The following is a 20,477-nucleotide window of genomic DNA, read 5'->3' as shown; positions in this document are numbered from 1 at the left end:
GCAACCCAAAGAGGGGAGAACCAGCAGGGAGTGTCAAGCTGTGGAGCAGTGGCAGAGAAAGGCTGTTAATTCTTGAAAATGGATGCATGAGCTAATCCTTCCCTGCAAATACAGCCTGGTAAATGGTCAGCAGCCTTTTAAATGCCAGATCAGCTCTTCCTTAAATGGCATTTTGCTTTATTATTTATTTATTAACTCATTTTACTCTATTTATTTATTTGCTAAGAACAGCTTTAAAGAAGGATATGATCCCTGTCTGGCATTGTGTTGTGTTGGTTCCTTGGTGTTCCTTGGTGTTGCAGTAGGGATGCAGGGATGTGTTGAGTTTGTCAGGGCTCAGGCTGCCTCGGACCTTTCCCACCCAGCCACGCCTCGCCACAGCCCCCGAGCCGCGCTCCGAGCCGCCGTGCCCACCGCGGCTGGAGGAACGGGGCGGCGCGGGATGGCTGGGTGTGAATGGAAGCAGCAGCCGGGTGTGTGGGGCTGAGCCGTCAGACGGGGGAGAGAGGGAGAGGAGAGGATTTGGGAAAATGCAGGGATACCGGAGGAGAAGGTGAAGCTTCGTCTGGCTTCCGAAGGGAAGGGTTAACCCAGGAAAGGTAAATGTGCTCTGCGGGCAGCAGGTAGTCAGCGGGCGAGAGTGTTGCTGTGGGATTTGTGGGAGGGCGGGGAAGCGGAAGGGCTCGGAGGGTACCGAGCTTGTGGGCAGAATGTAGGCAAATAAAAAGCCTGTCCATAGGTCTGCAGATACGGTCCAGGGATGCTGGCTGAGGAAGCAGAGAGCTGGCAGGGAACTGCAGAGCCTCTGTGTCCAGAGAGCCCGGGATACCAGAGAGGAGAGAGCCGGGCAGGAAAGGGTGGCTGCAGGTAACACCTGCCGTGGGGAGGAGCGGGGGGCAGCCCGCGGGGGACAGCAGCAGGGGACACAGCCCGCCCCAGGGGCTGCCAGCTCGGTTTGCCCTTGGCGGGGGCATCGGTCCTCATCTTGCCGTGCCCAGTGTTGTCACCCTGCAGGCGAAAGAACGGGAGAAAGCTGGAGAGGGCAACCTGTCCTTCCTTCCCTCCTTTTTGGTTCATATTTCTGTCTCTGCCTGTGCATTTTTGTGTAAAGGGCTGGTCGCTGCTCTTGCATCCCTCTCCCCCTTTGCCAGAGAGCAGCAGGCAGAGCCCTAGCTGGCATGCTGCTTGGTTTCCTGGAGGGATCTGTGCCACTTGGTGGCACTAAAAAGTTGCGCTGAAGCCCGGTACTCGCCCATACGAAAAGCCCCCTCACGTCCCAGCCCAGTGCGGCAGCGGAGTGCCGGGACCCCGGCACCGCGACCTGGGCGGACAGGAAACTTCGGGGGCAGTTCGCAAAAGGTCGCCGGAACCGCAGGGGTAAACTCGTCCCTGCGACTCCGTTTTAAACAGCCCTTTTTTTTTTTTTTTTTTTTTTTTTGTTTTTCCTTTCTCCCACCCCCGCCCCCCCCTCCCCCCCCCCGCTTCTTTTTTTCCCCTGCCTTTGGATGATGCTTTTCTGAAACGATTGCCGCTTTCTTAGCTGCCGGAGAGAGGTGTCGGCTTGTAGGGGGACTTTACAACCTTCAGAGCATCTGGAGAGATTTCCTCACAGGGCAGAACTCAGGGTTAGCTCACTATAAACGTAGAGAGATTGCAAATGTGAGGAAGGGCGGAGGTGTTTAAGCAGGTGGGTCAGGCTGCAGCAAGTATTTAGGAAGACCAAGGCTGTGGTGGCAGAGAGCAAAGACCCATCTGTTGTTTCATCGTTTGTTTGTTTATTCCTCCTCCTCATGCCTTCCCCCTCCCTTAAATCCAGGCACCGTTCACGCCTCTTGCAAATGAGATTTGGGCGATGCTGAGAGAACAGCATGTTGCATGGCGTGTATGTGCATGCATTCGCGGGGGTAGCATACTCGGTCCTCAGCATTTGCCTGTGATCAGAAGAAAATAGGATGTGCCCATAGCTGGAGGAGTGACAATGCTAGCCGAGTGGAGCTCACCTGCTGGTGATCTTTGCAGAGGCATTTGAGGATTATTCAGCTCCAGAAGGACTGTGTGAGGAGTGCTATCTCTGCCGTGGCTGAAAATAGGAGGTGCCTACCCTTACCTGTCTTAATTATTCCTACCAAAAGGACCATTTTGCCACCACTATGGGAAGAAGCACTTGCTGCCACTGACAAGGTAATGCTGTGGGTTGGGAGAGGGTATTTATGTGCCCTGGATTGTGGACAGAAACCTTGTAGATGAAGGAGGGACTCTTCCCCCCTCTCCTTCCTTTCTTGCTTTTGCTCTGTGCCCTGGTTGATGGAGGACTAGCACAACTCCTGGGGCACCAACAAGCCAACTGGTGGGGTACCTCTCTAGAGGCTGCAGGGGTATTATGGGGTCGGGGAGCTGGAGGGCAGCTGGCACTGATCCCTCCCTAGGAGCATGATTTGTGTGGGGCTGCAGGGACTGGGGATACCATCATACCTAGGCTTGGTGATGTGTGTAATATAGTCCCTCAGCTCACAAGTGGGGATTTGTCTCACTAGGAAGGTATGATGGAAACAAGAATGTATTTTTTTCTGGAGATAGCCAGGCTTAGCTCAGCCATAGACTTTTCTGTGTGACCTTGGGACAAATCACTTGGCACTGCTCAGCGAGTCCCGTCTGTTACTGATTTAATAATCAAAGCTGATCTCCCCACGTGCAAAAATGATTCATTATGGATTGAGGGGGACAGCGATATCACTAGCCGATCAGTGAGACAGAGACCTAAGCACCAGTGTGGATGCACACAAGCATGTCTGTGTGCACAGCCGCTTAGTTGTGGCAGCGCAGGTAGCAATGTTGGGAGTTAACCTCGTCCAGTAGTTTTCTCTAAGACCCAGATCTATGCATTTATTTGTAAAAACGCGATCCTGCATGCCAAATGTGACCACCGCGGCGATTTTTACCACCGGTTGATTTCTCGGCTGTTTTATTTCTGTCTTCCCCGTGCCCAGACCCGGCTGGCGGGGAGCGGCGGCGGGCGGTGCTCAGCACCAGGGACAGCGTCCGCTCCTGGCTGCCGCTGCCCGCCCCGCGCTGCCCCGCACCCGGGGCTCCGCCGCCCCGACAGCCCCGCTCCCATTCCATCTCTCCCCTGAGAAGCGATTTCCGCCGCTGGGGAGGGGGTGACTGGGTGCAGGGAGAGTCAGGACGTTTCTTTCTCCTTGCCTTGAAGACAAACTAGGGGATCATCTTAGAAGTGGCAGAGGGTCATCTTGAAAATGCACCACTCTAAATCCTGAAAGGGAAAGATATATAGAGGAGTTGACTGCCAGGCTCATTAAATTCCCTATGGCTTGTTTTTTTTTTTAATTGCCATATTCCTAAACATTTCTATGGCATGTATTCTTTTGCAAATTCTCAAATATTTTGACTACATTTTAATATTTATGTTACACGATCACAGCACTGATCATTATTTTAGATGTCCACAGAGTGTTTTTTGGGTCCCTATATGGCTTTTCTGTTATTTTATTTTCCTGCATAGTTATGACATTGCTAGCATAGTGGTAGTACTGGCATCCCACCATAACCACTCCTGTTGCAACTTGCTGGAAAATGTTTTCTGAAACTGCTATTACTTTTATTGATCACCTCCTCCATCCCGTACAGTTTTAGTAATTGTTAAAATGTCTAGGATTACAGATGAAAACATACCTGGGTTATTAGTTCCTGCATCACATGGTATAACTGGGTTTTTGGTAACAGCAGCAATACGAAGTACATTTGTCAAAATTAGAGATCATTGCAAGTTTCACTGAGAAGTTAAGCACCTACATATTTAAAGCCAAAATTGTTTCATCAACCTGAAAGCATGTGTGAATACGACATGAGGAAGACCTTCCAGGGACTGCTAAGGATCTTGTTGATAATTAAAGCATTCTCTGGTTATTAGCTATGATGAAAGTAGATCAACAGTTCAGTCATTTCCAGTGGATGTTCTGACGACATGGTGGAAATTCTCCCTTGCTGCTTAGCTTTTTTGTATTTCTAAGTGGAATTATGGAAAACTGCGTTGAAGTCTCTCCTTTTGTATAGGGCCGGGTTTTTTTGTCAAAGAGCTTGATCTAATGTCCACTGGAATTTGCAGAACTGATAATATAATGAAAAATGTTTACTTGATGTTGGGTTTTTTGTTGCCTTTGTTTCATTTGTGGACAGAAAAAAAATAAACCATAGTTGAAATGTCAAAACAGAACAGGGTGCTCACTTTTTATGATTTTCAAATAAAGACCGTTTGAGTGCATGAGGTTTTGTGTGACCAAAGTGCATTACCTCTGAGGAGTTGGTAGGGGGGACCTCCTCCTGCAAAATGAGCCTCCCTGGAACATTGGGAGATAGATTGCCAGAACAGCTTGAATGCAATACTAGCAGTTTGAAATGCCATAGCAGAACTCAACAAAGCTCAGCATCCTCAGTGTACTTGCTCCCAACACTGGTCCAAATCAAGATGAACTGAGAGATTGCTCTCTTTATGTAACTGTTTCTAAGGCTGCTTCATATTTTGCTACTGTAAGACCTTCACTGTTAGAGAAGTGACATGACTGACTCTGAAACAGTAATTCAGTTGCTCCTTGCTATGGTACATCTTCTCTGATGACAAAACATAGGCTAATTCTTTGGGATATACTGATTTGATCCATATCAACATATATTATCTCATTTGTGAAAAATTTAAATTAATTGTGGTGGGTATTGTAAATGAATGTCTGGAAAGGATTTTATCAGCATATACAATGCCTTAAAGTTATACAAACATAACATATATGCAATTTTTGTCACTACGAGTGAATAGATTTTAAGAACATTAGTTTTTTGTGATTTTTCTGATCCTAAAAATAATTTAAGGAGAACCTTAAACTTTAGATAAGTATTTACAGATATTTGACCAATAGTATTCTTATTATGAGAAGCACAGAATATATTCCTAAGTGCTTTCCTGGACTGGGCCATGAGTTGTATTGCAGGACTGTTCTTTGATTAAGTAACCTGATGTTTTAGTTTTATTATTTAAATCTGCTTGAAGATTCAGAAACTATGAACGAGCCTGCTGTAAATTTATGAAAGTGTAACAAACAAGAAACCCAAAGGGAAGCGTTTTTTCTTCTCCCTTTTAGCTTTTTCTCCCCCCGCCCATGATACAGATGAGAATAAGTCAAACCATTTCCCTCAGCCGAGTTGATGTTCAGCCTGCCGGAGGCCGCGGTGCCGAGCGCTCAGCGCGCCCAGCGCAGGTGCTCCGCTGCGGGGTCGCCAGTGGGCGCTGCTGCAGTAATGCAAGCCCCGGTGGAAAGGGGCTCACCCTGCAGCTCTGAGCACACTTACACCTGCGGGAGCAGAAACCCTTAACAACAGTCCGATGCATCCCGTGTATAAACCCTCAGCCACAAATATAGTGGAAAATCAGCTCTTTGTGAACCGCTGCTCACAGTCTGATTTTTTGATCAAGTTGTTTAATTAATGCCCTTAGATATTAGCGAGCTTTTTGTTTCTTTTGGTCTCTACTGACTGCAAGTGCAGATGGACATGCATTTGAAATTATTATGATTTTGAAAGATTTATATATTTTTAATAATGAAAGATATGCTTGATGTTTCATGGAATATTACAGATGCTCATTTTCTACTCGGTTAAACCTCAACATGAAGTAGCTGGAACTCTGCCCTAAGGGAACAGCTGAGAATTTCTCCTGACAGAGTCTGGCATGAAGTTTATATTGCCAGGGAGAACAGAGGTCACAAGAACTTGTTGAGTGCTTCATCAGATCTGTGTCTTCAGTCATCTGGGTAGTATGTAAACTTTTGTCTAGGGTAAGACTGAGCAAAGGACAGATAGGAAGTGTAATTTTTCTGTCCCACTTCTTCTGCAATTACTCCAAGCCTCAGGTTAGTGTACCAGAGGATGGAGACCAAAGTGCCTTGTATTGTTAAAGCATGTGACTTCAGGATAAGCAAGAAACATTGACACACCGGTAATAAAGTACCTAATTCCATTTCACTTATGGTTCTGTCAATTTGGGATAAGTCCATTGATGATGAAGAAATTGAACAGTGTGAAAAATAAATGCGACCGTAAGTGTTATGCATGTTACCCATCAATGAAATCAAAAGAGATAAATTATTAACTGGGAAACAATTCCCATTACTTTGTGCATGCACTCAGGATTTCACTGTCTTTGAAACTGCTGATACCTCTGTTCTCAATCTAAGGGCATGTCAAATTCCCTTTAGGATTGTTTCTAACAATTTCAAGAAGAGTTATATTTAAGCTTATGAAATTTTACTTAATTTTGTTTTAGTACTCATCCTGCTTGTAATAATAAGCTGCCTGTAGTAAGAGAGAATTGTAATCAAAACGTGGAGGAACTTGTATGTGATTCTTCTGGGAGAGAAGCACAGTGAAATTGTATATTTGAATAGTTCCCTTGGCCATCTTCTCTTCAGGAAGACATTCTCCAGGAAATATAATTAGTGCGCTTAGTCCACCAGCTCTCTGCTCAGCCATTTTGCCTGAAATAGGATTTGTTACCTGATTATTCTCAGGATATTGTCTAATGGCATGGCCAGGTGTGCCCGTGAGAAGGATGACAGGCAATTAAAACAAATTGAAACACCAGAAATTCTGTTTAAATATATGTAAAAATAGTATTTTTTACTGTGACTGTAGTCAAACAGGTTGCCCAAAAAAGTTATTGTGTTTCCTTCCTCAGAAATATTAAGAACTTGACTGGACATGAAACTAAGAAATCTGTTTTAATTGAACTTACAGTAAGCAGAGGGAATGGATCACATAACTTCCTGAATAAGTGCCTTTCCACCTCAACCATTCATTCTGTTCTTAAGTTTATGAGTGCAAGACTGGAGAACCAGGTCACTATTATGCAATACAAATTCATTGAAATATTTGTCAATATAAACTCCAAGTTGTTTCATTACCTTGTGAAAATATTGACTTCAGGTTCTTTGGATGTGAATCCTAAGGCCAATACTATAAAACAGAAGCAGTGTTCTCAGTGTAATTAGGAATGTTTTAAGTCCAAAGTAAACTGACCTTAGCTTTAATATAGTGAAGACAGTTCATTAATTGTGGAGCAGCTGCAGTCTGTGTCTGGCCCCTTCCTTCCTCTTAGATGTCATGGAGGGGAAAGATTTTATTGCTTTCAGAAATAGGAATCCCCCAGCTATGGCATATTCTAGTACTGTGGAACCAGAAATATAAAGGAGACCTTCAGCTTTGCCTCATTCTTTACCCTGTAATTTATACTGATAGACACAACTATAAGCAGAGAAGAGTAAACAGCTGTTCTTTGGAGTGAGGGAGATAAAAATGGCCTTCTTTTCCTCTCTTTCTCATATATCCTGTATGGAAATTTTTAATCCATAGACACAAGACCAAAATATTTGGTGAATATGTGTTGCAGAATTTAAACAGTGGATTGGATTTTTTTTTGTACCAGGAGCTCACGCTAAGCTCCTGAACTCTCTCTATTTGCACATCTGCAGATTCAAAGGCAGGTAGATAATAAAAAGGTATTTAATTGCATATCCAGTTACGGTCTTCAGCAGAGCTGGCAGTTGTCTTCTGGATATGTAGCCTTAATTTGAGAAGTTCAGAAAATAAGCATCCATGGTGTTAAGTAGCAGAGTACTATTTCTGTTCAAATGTTAGTAAGTTTATAAAGAAATAATATTTTTTTAAAGTCATAATACATTCAATTAATTAAAGGTATAGGGATTTAACAACTGTGATCTTGTATAAGGATATCCCCTGTAGTTCATCCTTTTGACTGTTTCAAATTATATGGTACCAACTTCAGAGTGATGGAATAAATAATTGCAAGACATAAGCAATAGTGATAGTCTGTAATTAGGGACTAATTAACCTGAAGTGAGCTGCTGTTTTTCCTTAGTGGCAAAGGGTTGCAGTATTGATAAGCCAACTCTTCACAGAATAAAAAAACCCCAAACCTCCTTGAAGTGTTTTACAGTTGTCCGAATATTATTTTACTACTAACACTTTATATTACTAACATTAATATTACATGAACTTATTAATATGGAAATTAATATTTGAATATTATATTAAATGCTTCCTCTTTTTAAGAATTTGCATTTTCTTTGGGAATACTCACTCAAACTCACTCTTCTGTGAAAATAATTTATAATTTATGCATCTAGGTAAAATAAAAGAGAGCCTAGCATCAAGCAGAAGAATGTTTTTATATTTTTGTGTCTCGTCTTCTGAATTAGGAAGAGCTTCACTGTGTCACTATACTGAATGAACTAGCTGTGAGGAGTAAATTCAAGATTAAAATCTTGTGAGATATTCAACTCAAAAAAACAGAGGTAGATTTTCTTTCACAATGGTTTCTTTCACTTTACAATATGTAGGCCCTCTTAGAGTCATTGTAAATGGATTAGAAGTCATTAGTGATGTCAGAAATGTATGGAATTTTAATTTTTTTTATTGCATCAAAAGATTTATGTCAATAAAACTGAGATTGGCTTCTTCTCCAGAATTTTGCAGTTGTTTTGTTAAAAATTAATTTGAACATATTGGTTCACTATGTAGCTCAGCATCTTAGATTTAAGAGTGCACTTATCTTTCTGTACTGCTAGTGTATTCACTGGCAGGTGAGATGGTATTTAATGTGCTCAGGGATCAAGACCTGGCAAACAACTCTTTAAGCACTATATTTGAAACTGGAAACCTTCTGCTGCAAATCCACTGCCAGGTGCAGAACATTTTCAAGTGCATTTCCTAGTTCCACAGGTTAACCACAACCCAAGATGTGAAGTGTTTGCTGACTTATTTATTTATCCTTTAGCAACAGTAAAGATGAGTGCAGATTGCATTGCAATCTATAGGTAAATGTAGCTGATCAAATATTTTGGGGATTAGTGCATCTGTAGTCTTTGTGTTGACTTCTTGATACCAGTGAAGTCTGTAGGGTTGTGTACAGTATAAGGAGTTTTCAAATTACTTTTTGATGATTTTTGAAGTAAGGATGTAAAAAAGTGAAAATAATTTAATTGCTTTGCTGTTTGAGAATTATTTTTTCTTTGCTTAAAACAAATATAGATATTAATAACAAAGTCAGTTTTCTTAATCTTGTTTAAAAGCCAACTTATTTCATGCTGTATCTTGCAAAATAAAAACAGATTTATACATTATTCATTCCTTAGAATAGCAGCTTTGTGTGTCAACAGCAGTTTCCTAGTGCTGGAATGGATAATAGAGTGCAGTCCAGGGTACATTAGTGTGGCATATGTATATTAGAGATATAAAAAGTGTCTGAAATTAAAGGGATTTTTTTTCAAAGACACCTATTAGAATGGCAGCACACCTTTCTTCTGTAGAAGTAAATACTTTCCAGTCTTTTGTGCATTTGAAACTATTTCCCCAAAGAATTTTAAACAATTGTCAAAAGGAAGATGTTGATTTAAACCGGCAGAAGTACAAATCTAAGATTGTGAATCTCTCAAGTGAGATAAAGTTTTCCAGCTTAAAAATTATGAAAGCAAGCATAATCAGTAGAAATGTATTATAGGCACTGATATTTGTAGAAATAGGTGCAATTTTAGACAAGATTACAAGATATTGTGTCTTAATAGATAAGATTATCTATAATACTGACTTTATAAATAATTTTAAAGATCTTTTTCTTATTAATTTTTGAAGGGTATGAGGATTATGACCTCATGTGCAGCTCTGCATAGCTATCCACTTGGAGATGATGGTGACTACTTAGAGAACAGATGCCAACTCCTGGTTAACAATCAGCATAGTGATCCTGCTATCCAGAAGATTTGATAACTACTTTTCATCGTTCTCCAACTTTTTTCCATCATGTTGTCTCTACCAGCCTAAAATTTCCTAAAATGGTCCTTTTGCTGTTCCTTGCAATCCTGCTGTTGAAGGAAGATGTCTGCGGGAACATTGGGCTTTTGGTTTCAGCACAGGCAAATGAGAGAAGAGTGGTTGCACACATGCCTGGTGATATTATCATTGGAGCTCTATTCTCTGTCCATCACCAACCAACTGTTGACAAAGTCCATGAGAGGAAATGTGGAGAGGTAAGAGAGCAGTACGGTATTCAGAGAGTGGAGGCAATGCTACATACCCTTGACAGAATTAATTTGGACCCCACGCTGTTGCCAAATATAACATTAGGATGTGAAATAAGGGACTCCTGCTGGCATTCTGCTGTGGCTCTAGAGCAGAGCATTGAGTTTATAAGGGACTCTCTTATTTCTTCGGAAGAAGAGGAAGGGATGGTGCGATGTGTGGATGGATCATCATCGTCTTTCCGCTCCAAGAAACCCATTGTTGGTGTCATTGGGCCTGGCTCCAGCTCTGTTGCTATCCAGGTCCAGAACTTGTTACAGCTTTTCAATATACCTCAGATTGCTTATTCTGCCACAAGCATGGACCTAAGTGACAAAACTCTGTTCAAGTATTTTATGAGAGTGGTTCCATCTGACGCGCAGCAAGCAAAAGCGATGGTGGACATCGTCAAACGCTATAACTGGACCTATGTTTCTGCTGTACACACTGAAGGTAAGAGGTTTCTTATTACCACATAAAAATGCCTTTGAAATACTCTGATGTGGTCTAATTGATGGATGATGACAGTTTGATATTGGGTTTTTACCAGTCAGGTGTCAATAGTATAGACCTTTACTTTGCTTCATAATAACTTTATGTCCTCTGTGGGTCTGAAGTAGCATCATGTTGTCAATGGCTGAAAATAAATTTTGAAACATAGGATGGTGTGTGCTCTAGGGCCACTCACTGGTAAAAGTGCTTGATCTGGAGTCTCTAAACTTAATTTAATTTAGTTGATATTTATTTATTTTTCTTTATCTACGAATCAATGCATTTATGTAGAATAATAATTATGACTTTTAGAATCAATGGGTAGTGAGAAAGCATCTGGTTTTCATAGTGCAGATGAGAGCTAAATCATCATTTGAAACTAGCTGAGTCAGAATGTGTTCCTGTTTAATGTCTAAGCCACAGAGGCACAGGTAATAGGAAACACACAATTCTGGCTAATATATGAATGCAAGTTTTCCCAGCTTCTGAAGATCAGATATCTTGCCATCCTTTTTACAGTACTCCATGGAGTATTTCACCATTTCTTCCTCTGCCTATGGGCATTGGTTTTGGAAGAGAGCAAGGGAAGTTTCCTTAAATTTTCTCACATATTTATGCTCCATCAGGCATCCAGAAAATCAGAACTGTGTGCTAAATTGCTTTCCTCTTTTTATTTATTTGACATAGAACTTAAACCTTTTATCAAGAGTTTAGAAGAGTATGTGATTAAAGGGAAATGCTATGGAAAAGTTCACTTGATTTCATTATTCCTTTTACTGATAGAATTGAGTTAATCTTGCTAGAAGGACTAGAATTTGATACTGTCTTAAGAGCAAGTTTTATCAGCCCCTGCCTAATGACATCCCCATTTAAGAACTTTTATGGAATTAAGTTCTGTGATGAGTTTTAGAACCTCACCGCATTGCCTCTGTTTAAATTGACAGATGCTGAATGGCAGGCTCAGAATACAAACTGAGAATGAAAAATGTTTAGAGATTGAGTAGTGGTGATGACGTTGCCGAACAGTGGCAGATGCTGCTGGCTTTATTACAACCAATAGAGAGCAGATTGTCCTTCCCACACATTGAGTATGTTTCTCTGGCAGGCTTTATACTATTCAAAGCCCCTTCTGAGGAGATGCTGGTCCAATGGTATAATGTCGAGATCTCTTTCCTCCTACAGATAGGCAGAGAACTTATTCTGCAGTATTTAAAAAAATAAAAGTTAGAATTTGCATGCAGATTGTGGCAACCACATTTCCATCATGATAGTGAGAGCTGGTAAATAGCTGACGCCTCTTTTGTATGGGGATGCATGAATACAGTAACAGTTTAATTTAAAATTTCAGTGTTCAAAACAGTGTATAAATCACTCTATGTGACATCATGTAGTGAGGGTATTCTGTACCAGCTGATACCTTTGGCATGGTTAGGTGTGCAGCCTTCTCTCCACAAATATGTATGAATAACCTCATGGTCAAAAATAATGCCACTAACAATAGCATAAGATTTTATATCTGACTACTTTTGATGACTCATCTAGTTTTTGCAATGAACAACTTTTATATCTCTCCTTATTGAGAGGGGATGTTTTTATATTCAGTGTGGGAATAGTCATGCTTGTTTCAAAGTCTGATTCTTCATAGAGTGAAAATACGTACTTTTTCCACTTTCTGAGGACACTCTTTGGGGCAGATGGTAGCATATGGCACGTTAATCTTACAGCAGAGGAACTTTGTACTGTGCACTGGAAAGATGGGAATAGGGACACAAGGGTTGGAGTGGGATATAGATGCTGTGGGCAAGATGAGAAGTAAATGAGGAAAGAGCTAAATGTGAAGAAGGAGAAAAACAAAATCATATATATAGTACAGCATGTGCTTGCTTCTGCCATTATTAAAGTGGATATGGTAGGTGAAACACTATTAAAACCTGAGGCCTCCTTAATAGCACAGTAAAATAATTTTGGACTTTAGTGGAAGAGCATTAAACTTGGGTGAACCTTATAGTCCTATCATATAGTTGCATAATCTGGTAGGGATGATGAATAGACTCTCCAGGTAAAAAGCATCAAAAGTTTTATTACAATAGAACAGATGTATTTATGATGGAATAGAAAAATACTAGCTGATCCAAGGTACTTTGAAATGTGACAATGTCTGATGTTTAGTACACTTACCAAAGACTATGGCACATGTTATTCCTTGCATTTTTTAAATCACCTTTAAAAAACCCTACACATGAATGCTAAAGAAAAGGAATTGAGTAAATAGGCAAAAGACAGAGTATATATATATATATATATATATATATATATATATATATATATACATATATATATATATATTTATGTATTTATGTTGCAATTATTTTTCATTTTACTATGGTATCTTGTAATATAACATTCTAAATATCCCACTCAACTCAGTGTCCTACATTCACAGGTATTATTTCAAAACAGAAAAAAAATTGTTGAATCCTGCTCCTTGCAATTTTTATTGATGTAGAATTTTAGAAGATCCCATAGAAACTAGTCCTTTTCACACATAGAAGGTAGTTCTGGCCAGTTTCATTAATTATCTTTAGTTAATTTTCATTCAGTAATTAGATTATTAACCAGAACTCTTCTGATCTTTATGATCATATTCTGATCAATAGGCTTCTGTGAATGTTTTCCATGGAGAGGGAGGCTCTTTTCCTCCAAAGCTGGATGGAGAGTAAAAAAGAGGTCTGTTAGTTTCATTCCTTTGGTAGTCCCATCAGCAGATAAATTTATAAGTCTCTTTTTGGTCTAGTGTAAGAAAAGACTGGCTAGAATCAACAGTTTCATAATAAAAAGCTTCTTGTTCGAATCTTTCCTTATGAACTTAATAATTATCTTTGTCTACAGTGGATGGATATTTTAAAAGGTTGATCTGAAGTTGTGTTGTTAAATCCCTACTTAAGACTTCCAGATTTAAAACACACAAAAACTGTTGAGAGATTCTTGTAAACTTTGCTCCTTTGACATTTAGTATTGCAAATTAAACTAGGTGATGCCTCCAGGTTTACTTTTTTACCTCTACTTTTTTTTTCCTAAAAATGGGAAGGTAGCAAGGACAGCTGTCTGTGTAGCTCTTTTAATTTTGAGGAGGAAGGTTCTTCAATCCCTTCAATAGAAAATGCGAGCAGCAAATATTTCTCATAAAAAACATAAGTCATCTTCACTTTCTGTAGTGTATTTTACATAGGACAATCATAAATCTTTGCAAGTCTTAGTCTTAGGCTGTAACTCTTTCTTGGCTCTGTCAGAACTCATTATCATTGTCTTCCCCCATTCCCCAACTCTTCCTTATATTTAATTACTTGTGAGGCTTTACTCTGAACAAATCTGGCTTTAAAATAAAACCTTTTCATGCACAATGAGGACTGTTTTTCAAAAAGCCATATAAATTCTGAGGTTCAATCCACGCTGTGGCCCCATGAACAGACAAGTCAGCAGTGCATGGCAGGGAGCAGGGAGTGAGCAGGAATGAGGGATACTGGGATGTGAAGCTCCTTGTAATAAGGACCTATCACTCAAAGCCTGAAGCAACTGCTTTAAAATATACAGATTACTACAACAGGCATGCCAGGATGTGCTGGAGTTCCTACTGACCCAACTCTTTCAGTTGATGTTACAGATGTTTTTTTTTTTTTTTCCACTTCTGTGGTAGGAGCATAGCTTAAACAAACTTTCCTTAAAATTAAACCAACATTCACTTCTTAAACCAACTTCACAGACAGACAGCAAGTCAATAATGCAGCCAAGAGCTCTGTGTGTGCTTCTGTCTGAGGAAAAGTAGCACAGCAGAGAGAAGGCCCCTAATTTAGTCTCACAGTATTGCAAGAATGTTTGAGATCCTTTTTAGCTCATGTAATTGTTGCTCACTTCTGTGGAAAGCAATTCTCACCGGAAGGTGTAGAGAGGGAAATTTGTGCGTGTATTTTTGGGTGATGCTGTTTGGCATGCAGGTGGGCCATGCAGCTCATGCACTGTGGGGATTTTTCTCAGCCTTTTCTTGCTTAACCACTTGACACCACAGTTAATTGAAAATGGTGGGAGAAATCTGGAAGAGTCTGGCTGGCTTCTAAAAAAGTGAAAGAGTTGCCTGTTTACCTAATTTCCCATATGAAAAGATTCCTTGGTCTTTTTGAAAGATCAAAGCAAAATATGTGTAATTTTCTTTTCTCCAGTCACTGAGGTTTGAAAGCCTCATTCTGAAAGCCAGTTTGAACTCAGTATCCTCCTGTTAAGCAGACTGACTTTTGGACCAGACCTTCCTGGTCAGAAACAAGATCAAACCCTGAGAATCTCTGCTAAAAATTTGCCTCAAGTCAAATGAACTAATAACTAGAAAGGCAATTTTCATTGCCATTGGAAACCATTTATTTTGCTGCACTGAATGGGGTGAAGAGGTGATGTATGCTGGAAAAATAGAGCTGTACAGGGGTACTATTGAAACACAATAAGTCAAATATATTTGGGATAGCAAGGGAGAAATTTATTCTGATTATGTACAAGGTGTAATTTGCTTTTGAAGGCAACCTTAAGAAACAAGACAGTTCACATTTTATTCAGGCAGTTCTTCAGGTAAACATTGAATGAAACTTATCCTCAAAGTCCTCCATGTTTAACTTTGCATTGCTCCATTTAAATTAATCATAAGTGCATATAAAGAGGTGGTTCACATTCATTTTCTTGGGATGTAATCTGGCAAGCATAAAGAAAGCAGACCTCTTTTTCCCTGCACATAAAGATTACTGCACACATTTCCTTTCAATTTTGTTCAAATGTGTCTGGTTAAAAGAATATTTTTGCCCCCATAATTTATTCCCAAATAAAAAGCTAAATCAAAATTATTCATAGTCTGTGAGAATAGGATGAGGAAATGCAACATCAACTTGCAACAAGTTGATGTTAAACCAGTTGCCTGGGAAAAAACTGTACTTATATGAGGTCTTTCCTCCATACTCTAGATTATTCTCCTTTAGAGACAACAATTGTGTCATAGTCAAAAATATTATTTGCTTTTCACAAAGTAATACAATTAAAATTTGGGTTAATTTAATGTAAAGCAGAGGTGATATTTTTTCATGTTTTATATACAGAAAAAAAAACATGTTGAAATAATATACCAAGAATATCTGTGCTAGTCCATGAAAATATTTTCAACTGTAGCCAAAATCTATTTCTAAAAATCTATTTCTGAAAATTGGAGAATTTCCTGTATAAAGATGGAGAGTATTCTATTCAATGTTTAAATTTGGGGTATAAATAATAATGATTTGTAGTTTTCTGAAATTACTTTTAAACTGTTTCAATCATAATTTTTGAATTATCACAATTTGATATTCTCTTGATCATATTAATCTTCTGGAAAAACTGAAAAATATCTGTCATCTGAAAGAAAACATGCGGGAGAAATACCCAGTTCAAATTCCAGTCCTATCTTTTTTCTTGCTCATTTTTATTGAATATTAACATCTGAAAGAGGTAGCTGTTTTCTGGACTAATTTAAATAGTTGCGCTAGTATTCCAATTGTGAAAAGTGAGCAAATGCTCTCTTCCAGCTGAGAATGCTAAGACAGAAAAGTGGAGTAACTTTGAGTTAATGTTTGTGTTGCTCTGCAGTGAGTGACAGCCCAGACAACACTTTAACACTGCTCTTAGGCTGCTCAGGCCAGACACATCTGCTGTGAAGGATCTTGACTGACAGAAAAATATAAAGTGAGGGGTATACTCTGCATTCTGTGAGTGTAATGGGGATGAAAATGCTTAGGGAAAATACCATGAGACTGCAAAAAGTATATGAGCAAGGAGGTGTGCTATTCTAAATCTTAAAAAGAAAATTAATTTTTAAAGGAATGATGGAAGGTGGACTTAGCTAAGAGTAGATCATTTGGGTTGTCAAAATGTCACTTTGCTTCTTTTGTTTGAGGACTAAGTGTTTGAATGTCACTTTTTCAGCCACTTAGACTCTACAGCAACTCAGTGAAAGCTTCAGTGTCATGAAACTTGCCTTCACTGAGAAGAAACAACGAGAGGCCAGCAACCTCTAGCTTCATCTTCCCTTTTTCCACTGCTTGAGCCCTGGAAATAGCCCAGTTACTGTCTGCATGCCCAGGCTGCACCTCCTCAGTCAGAGGAGGATCTATAACGTTGATGAGATTTGGAAATCTTTCAGAAAACGAAGTTTCACTGCAGAGTGCTTACTGGGTCACAGCAGTTTTATCAAAGATGGTTCTTCTAATATGTGTTATCAGATACCTAAGGGTAGTGGCAGTGATTCCTTTTCTATATCCCTCATTTATATTTTGTTTTGAGATTAAAAAGTACATGCTATAGACCTGATTGGAAAAAGATATTCCATGCAATTGAAACAAATACATTTCCTGAAGTAATTTTTGTTCCAAGTCAGAATTCAAAGCTAAAATAATAACATTTTTTAGTGAATAAAAACTAAAAAAAAAATTAGAATTTGGTCAAAATAAACTGCTTTATGGGTTTATATTAAGAGTTGATAAAAGATAACTTGATAAATCAAATGAGATCTTTGAACTAAACTGTGTTCACTTTTAACTGCTTTTCACAGATATTAGCATTCCTTAACAGTTTTGGCAAAAGGTGTTTTATTCAATAAAGAGCTGGAAGTTTCCCTTACATCCCATTTTTTTTTAGCATGTGTCTTGTATTACCAATCCTGTACACAAATTAAACATTTTTGGATATATTGAAATAAATCCAGTAATTAAGGAGAGGATGATAAACAGAGTCCCATTTTTATTGTGAATTTGTATTTGTAAACATTTGTGGTACTTCTGAATCTGTGTTCCTTATTCTTCAAACTGTATATTTTTCTTTTTTCATGTATGTTACCTAGTGACATGAAATTTAAGCCATTTATTTTTTAAGTAATTTTTGATAGATTTTAAGGTCAAAACTAAATTTTGATATATGAAAAAAAAAAAAAAAAGGAAAAACAAACCACCAAACCCAAAAAACTCCCAAAGCATTGTTTCATATTCATTGTAATAAATTCTGTTATTGCAAATTCAGGTGTGATCAGAACACTGTTGAGATGGGAGCCAGGAACAACAGGAGAGAGAGAGAAAAAGCTATCCTTCCATTGTAAGGACTGGGACTGGAACACACTTTTCAGAATGTTAGTTTAAGATCACAGGTAGGAAAAGACTACAAGAAACTAGGATTCAATTTCCTACAGAAAAAAGGAAAAAGAGGATGTCCCTCACTTGTCAGTATCTTTGTGCATCAAAACCATACCATAGGCAGCTCAATAGTACAAGAATTAAATCAATGATGCTTCAAAATTTGAAACTTTCTGTGCATTTAAAGAGCAGAACAAATATTTACATAGGTCCATACATGAAGAATATTTCCCATGCCTATGAGAACTAATTTGTGATTTCTTTGAAAGCTAAGAAAGGGCAAAGGGCTTGTGCTGGATCTTTTAAACTTTTCTGCTCCCCTAAGGCAGTTCTGACTAGCTGTTCCTTGAATCATGCAGGAGACAGTGATCTTGGAGGTGAGCCAAAAATTATAGATTTACATTTAGTTTGAAAGCCACTAGAGAGAGAATAATGTTGCATCCATCTTACTAAAATCTGATTGCAGGCTCATGATATGAAGGCAGCCCATGCTGTAATGCATAGTGTTTATATCATTATATTATATGTGTATACATTAAAGGAGTGATTGGGAAGGTTGTTAACAGAACAGTTGCCATCTACCTTGGCAACTGAATTTGCAGACAATATTCTTCATAAATCACTGCCTTGTTTTTAAATGAACATAATGAGTTCATAATTCTGAATATACTGACTGGAAAAGAATGTATATAAGATTTCCTTTAACTGAGGGGTTTGATTTTTCTTTCTGGAAGCCTGACAACATTTATGGCTGGCCAGATACATTGTCCAGGTGATATATGTGAAAGCCTCCATATAAAATCAATTACATTGTCAAAGGGCAAACAAACAATGTATGGGGAATGGCTTTTCTCAAAGTGCAATATATACTTGAAGAATTGCAAAGATCATATCTGGGGTGGATGGTAAACCATCACACTGAATGCGTCCCATGGCCAAAATCCAACTCAAAGGCTAAGAACAGTGGAAGTACGAGGAAAATTCCTACACAGACTGTTCCTCAGTCTGTTGTGATCTAGTCAGATGCTTCCTATTTGTCTTTCACTAGGATTATATGTTTTCTTTGTACATTTTCCTCTTGAGATAACTTTCTAGTTGACATTACAGGGGGTAGGAGAAAGAATAGAGGAATTACTGCCAAAACAGAAGTGCAAAATAATAGTGAGAGGACTGTGATAAAGATCTAGGAAATTTCAGTGAAGATAGCTACAACTGACAATTCAGTTGTCCAAGACTGAGATTCTGGAGGGCATAAAGCGAGCATATATAAACCATGGTTGATCACACATGACCAAATCACAGAACACGTTCACTCTTCCCTGGTTTGAATTTATAGAAATCTGTTCTCCATATCTTATTTCTGCTGTGTAGGATAGGTAATGAAATGATAGCTAGTTATTAGTAGTTATCACTTAGGCTAAAACATATTGTTTATGAAGACACACACAGAGCATCTTCACCTAAGGACCTCATGTAGAGACAGAGTTCATTTCACTATCAGGTAGTCTGTTCAGGCTGTGAATTGCTCATTCTTCAAATGAAATAACCAGCTGCTTTCTCCAAACTACAGCCCTTTATTATGATAAGTTCTTCCTGGGAAAAGTTTCTCTTCCCAGGCATTTTTCTAATCTTTATTTTGGTGAAACCAAAGAACTCTAGTTCTCCTGTCATTTCTGTAAAGTTGCTTTTCCAGGTGCTGGGTTTTTCTTATAACTCTCTCTGTATAAATCTTTCCAGTTTTGTCAAATCCATTTTTAAGAACATGTACCCTTTCTCTTAGGGAAATTAGTATTCTCTTTTCTTCACCTTGAAGTCAGGCAGGACTTCAGCATACAAAGTGATGTTTTTTTACCTTATTAGCAAACAAATAGAGTGGTGGCCTGTAAATATATACTGCTGATTTTTCCCTTTACAGTTACCATTTTCCCTCTTGTCATAACTTCTGATTATCTGGCTTACTCTCTCACCATTCTCAAGATTCAGTGGGTTTTTTTAAACCCACTGTTTCTTTTCTGATTACATTAATTCTTTACTCCTACTGCTGTTTAGATTTGATTTTTTTTTTTTCTCTTATCTCTCCCTGGTCAAAATAAGATTACTGAGCAACTTCAGGAACATAATTTCATAAATATGACAGGATGCACTAATTTGGAAATTTCTAAAACTTTCGGTTCATGTGGCCCTCACTATCAATCAATGCAGATTGAGCCCTGGATAAAATAAAGGCCATCAAAACTACACACTATTTTTAAAGTTCTTTCACCTAAAGAGTCCAGACTTAGTCCAGATGTATTCAAAAGTTCAGGTTTAAGGTCCATATTCTGTTTCTAAGATATATTATTCTAATTAGATATATTTTTCAACGTGTCTACATTCTTAAAGCTTAGTGTATTACAGTGGTTAAATTTGCAGATTTGGCATTTAATGAAAAACAGGACATTTTCTCACATGCAAGCAAAGCATTGAAGCTGAAAGATAAACTGAAAATCTTGCAGACATGCATCCTGACAGTAAATGAGAGAAGCTATATTTAAGTATGAAAAAGGAGCAAAACTCCTTTCCCATTAAAAACTTTGGAAGTTTGGAATGGGAACTTATATCTGTATTGATGGAGGAAAAACAGTGAGAGTCGGCTCCTTTCCTGTTTCCATGACAGTT

At 38.8% G+C, this 20,477-nt stretch overlaps 1 protein-coding gene across 8 annotated transcripts in view; it reads left to right on the top strand.

Annotated features, from left to right (window-relative positions):
- Nucleotides 1–378: 378 nt before the first annotated feature.
- The window catches only part of GRM5 (glutamate metabotropic receptor 5), a 245,843-nt gene continuing 225,744 nt past the window's right edge, over nucleotides 379–20,477 (top strand). The window contains exons 1-3 of one of the 8 annotated variants that reach the window (XM_021545018.2): nucleotides 379–599; nucleotides 2,020–2,181; nucleotides 9,715–10,593. In XM_021545018.2, the coding sequence (XP_021400693.2) occupies nucleotides 9,915–10,593 (679 nt within the window). In that variant the 5' untranslated portion in view covers nucleotides 379–599; nucleotides 2,020–2,181; nucleotides 9,715–9,914. Of the gene's footprint in view, nucleotides 600–715; nucleotides 868–1,268; nucleotides 1,378–1,465; nucleotides 2,182–9,714; nucleotides 10,594–20,477 lie in introns of those variants that run through there. The other 7 variants (XM_021545021.3, XM_021545019.2, XM_021545022.2 and 4 more) reach the window with 7 other exon arrangements.

This window comes from Lonchura striata, chromosome 2 (assembly GCF_046129695.1).
Source record: "Lonchura striata isolate bLonStr1 chromosome 2, bLonStr1.mat, whole genome shotgun sequence".
NCBI lineage: Eukaryota > Metazoa > Chordata > Aves > Passeriformes > Estrildidae > Lonchura > Lonchura striata.
The sequence above is the reverse complement of the archived record's forward strand: the minus strand, read 5'-3'. Positions and strand labels throughout refer to the sequence as shown.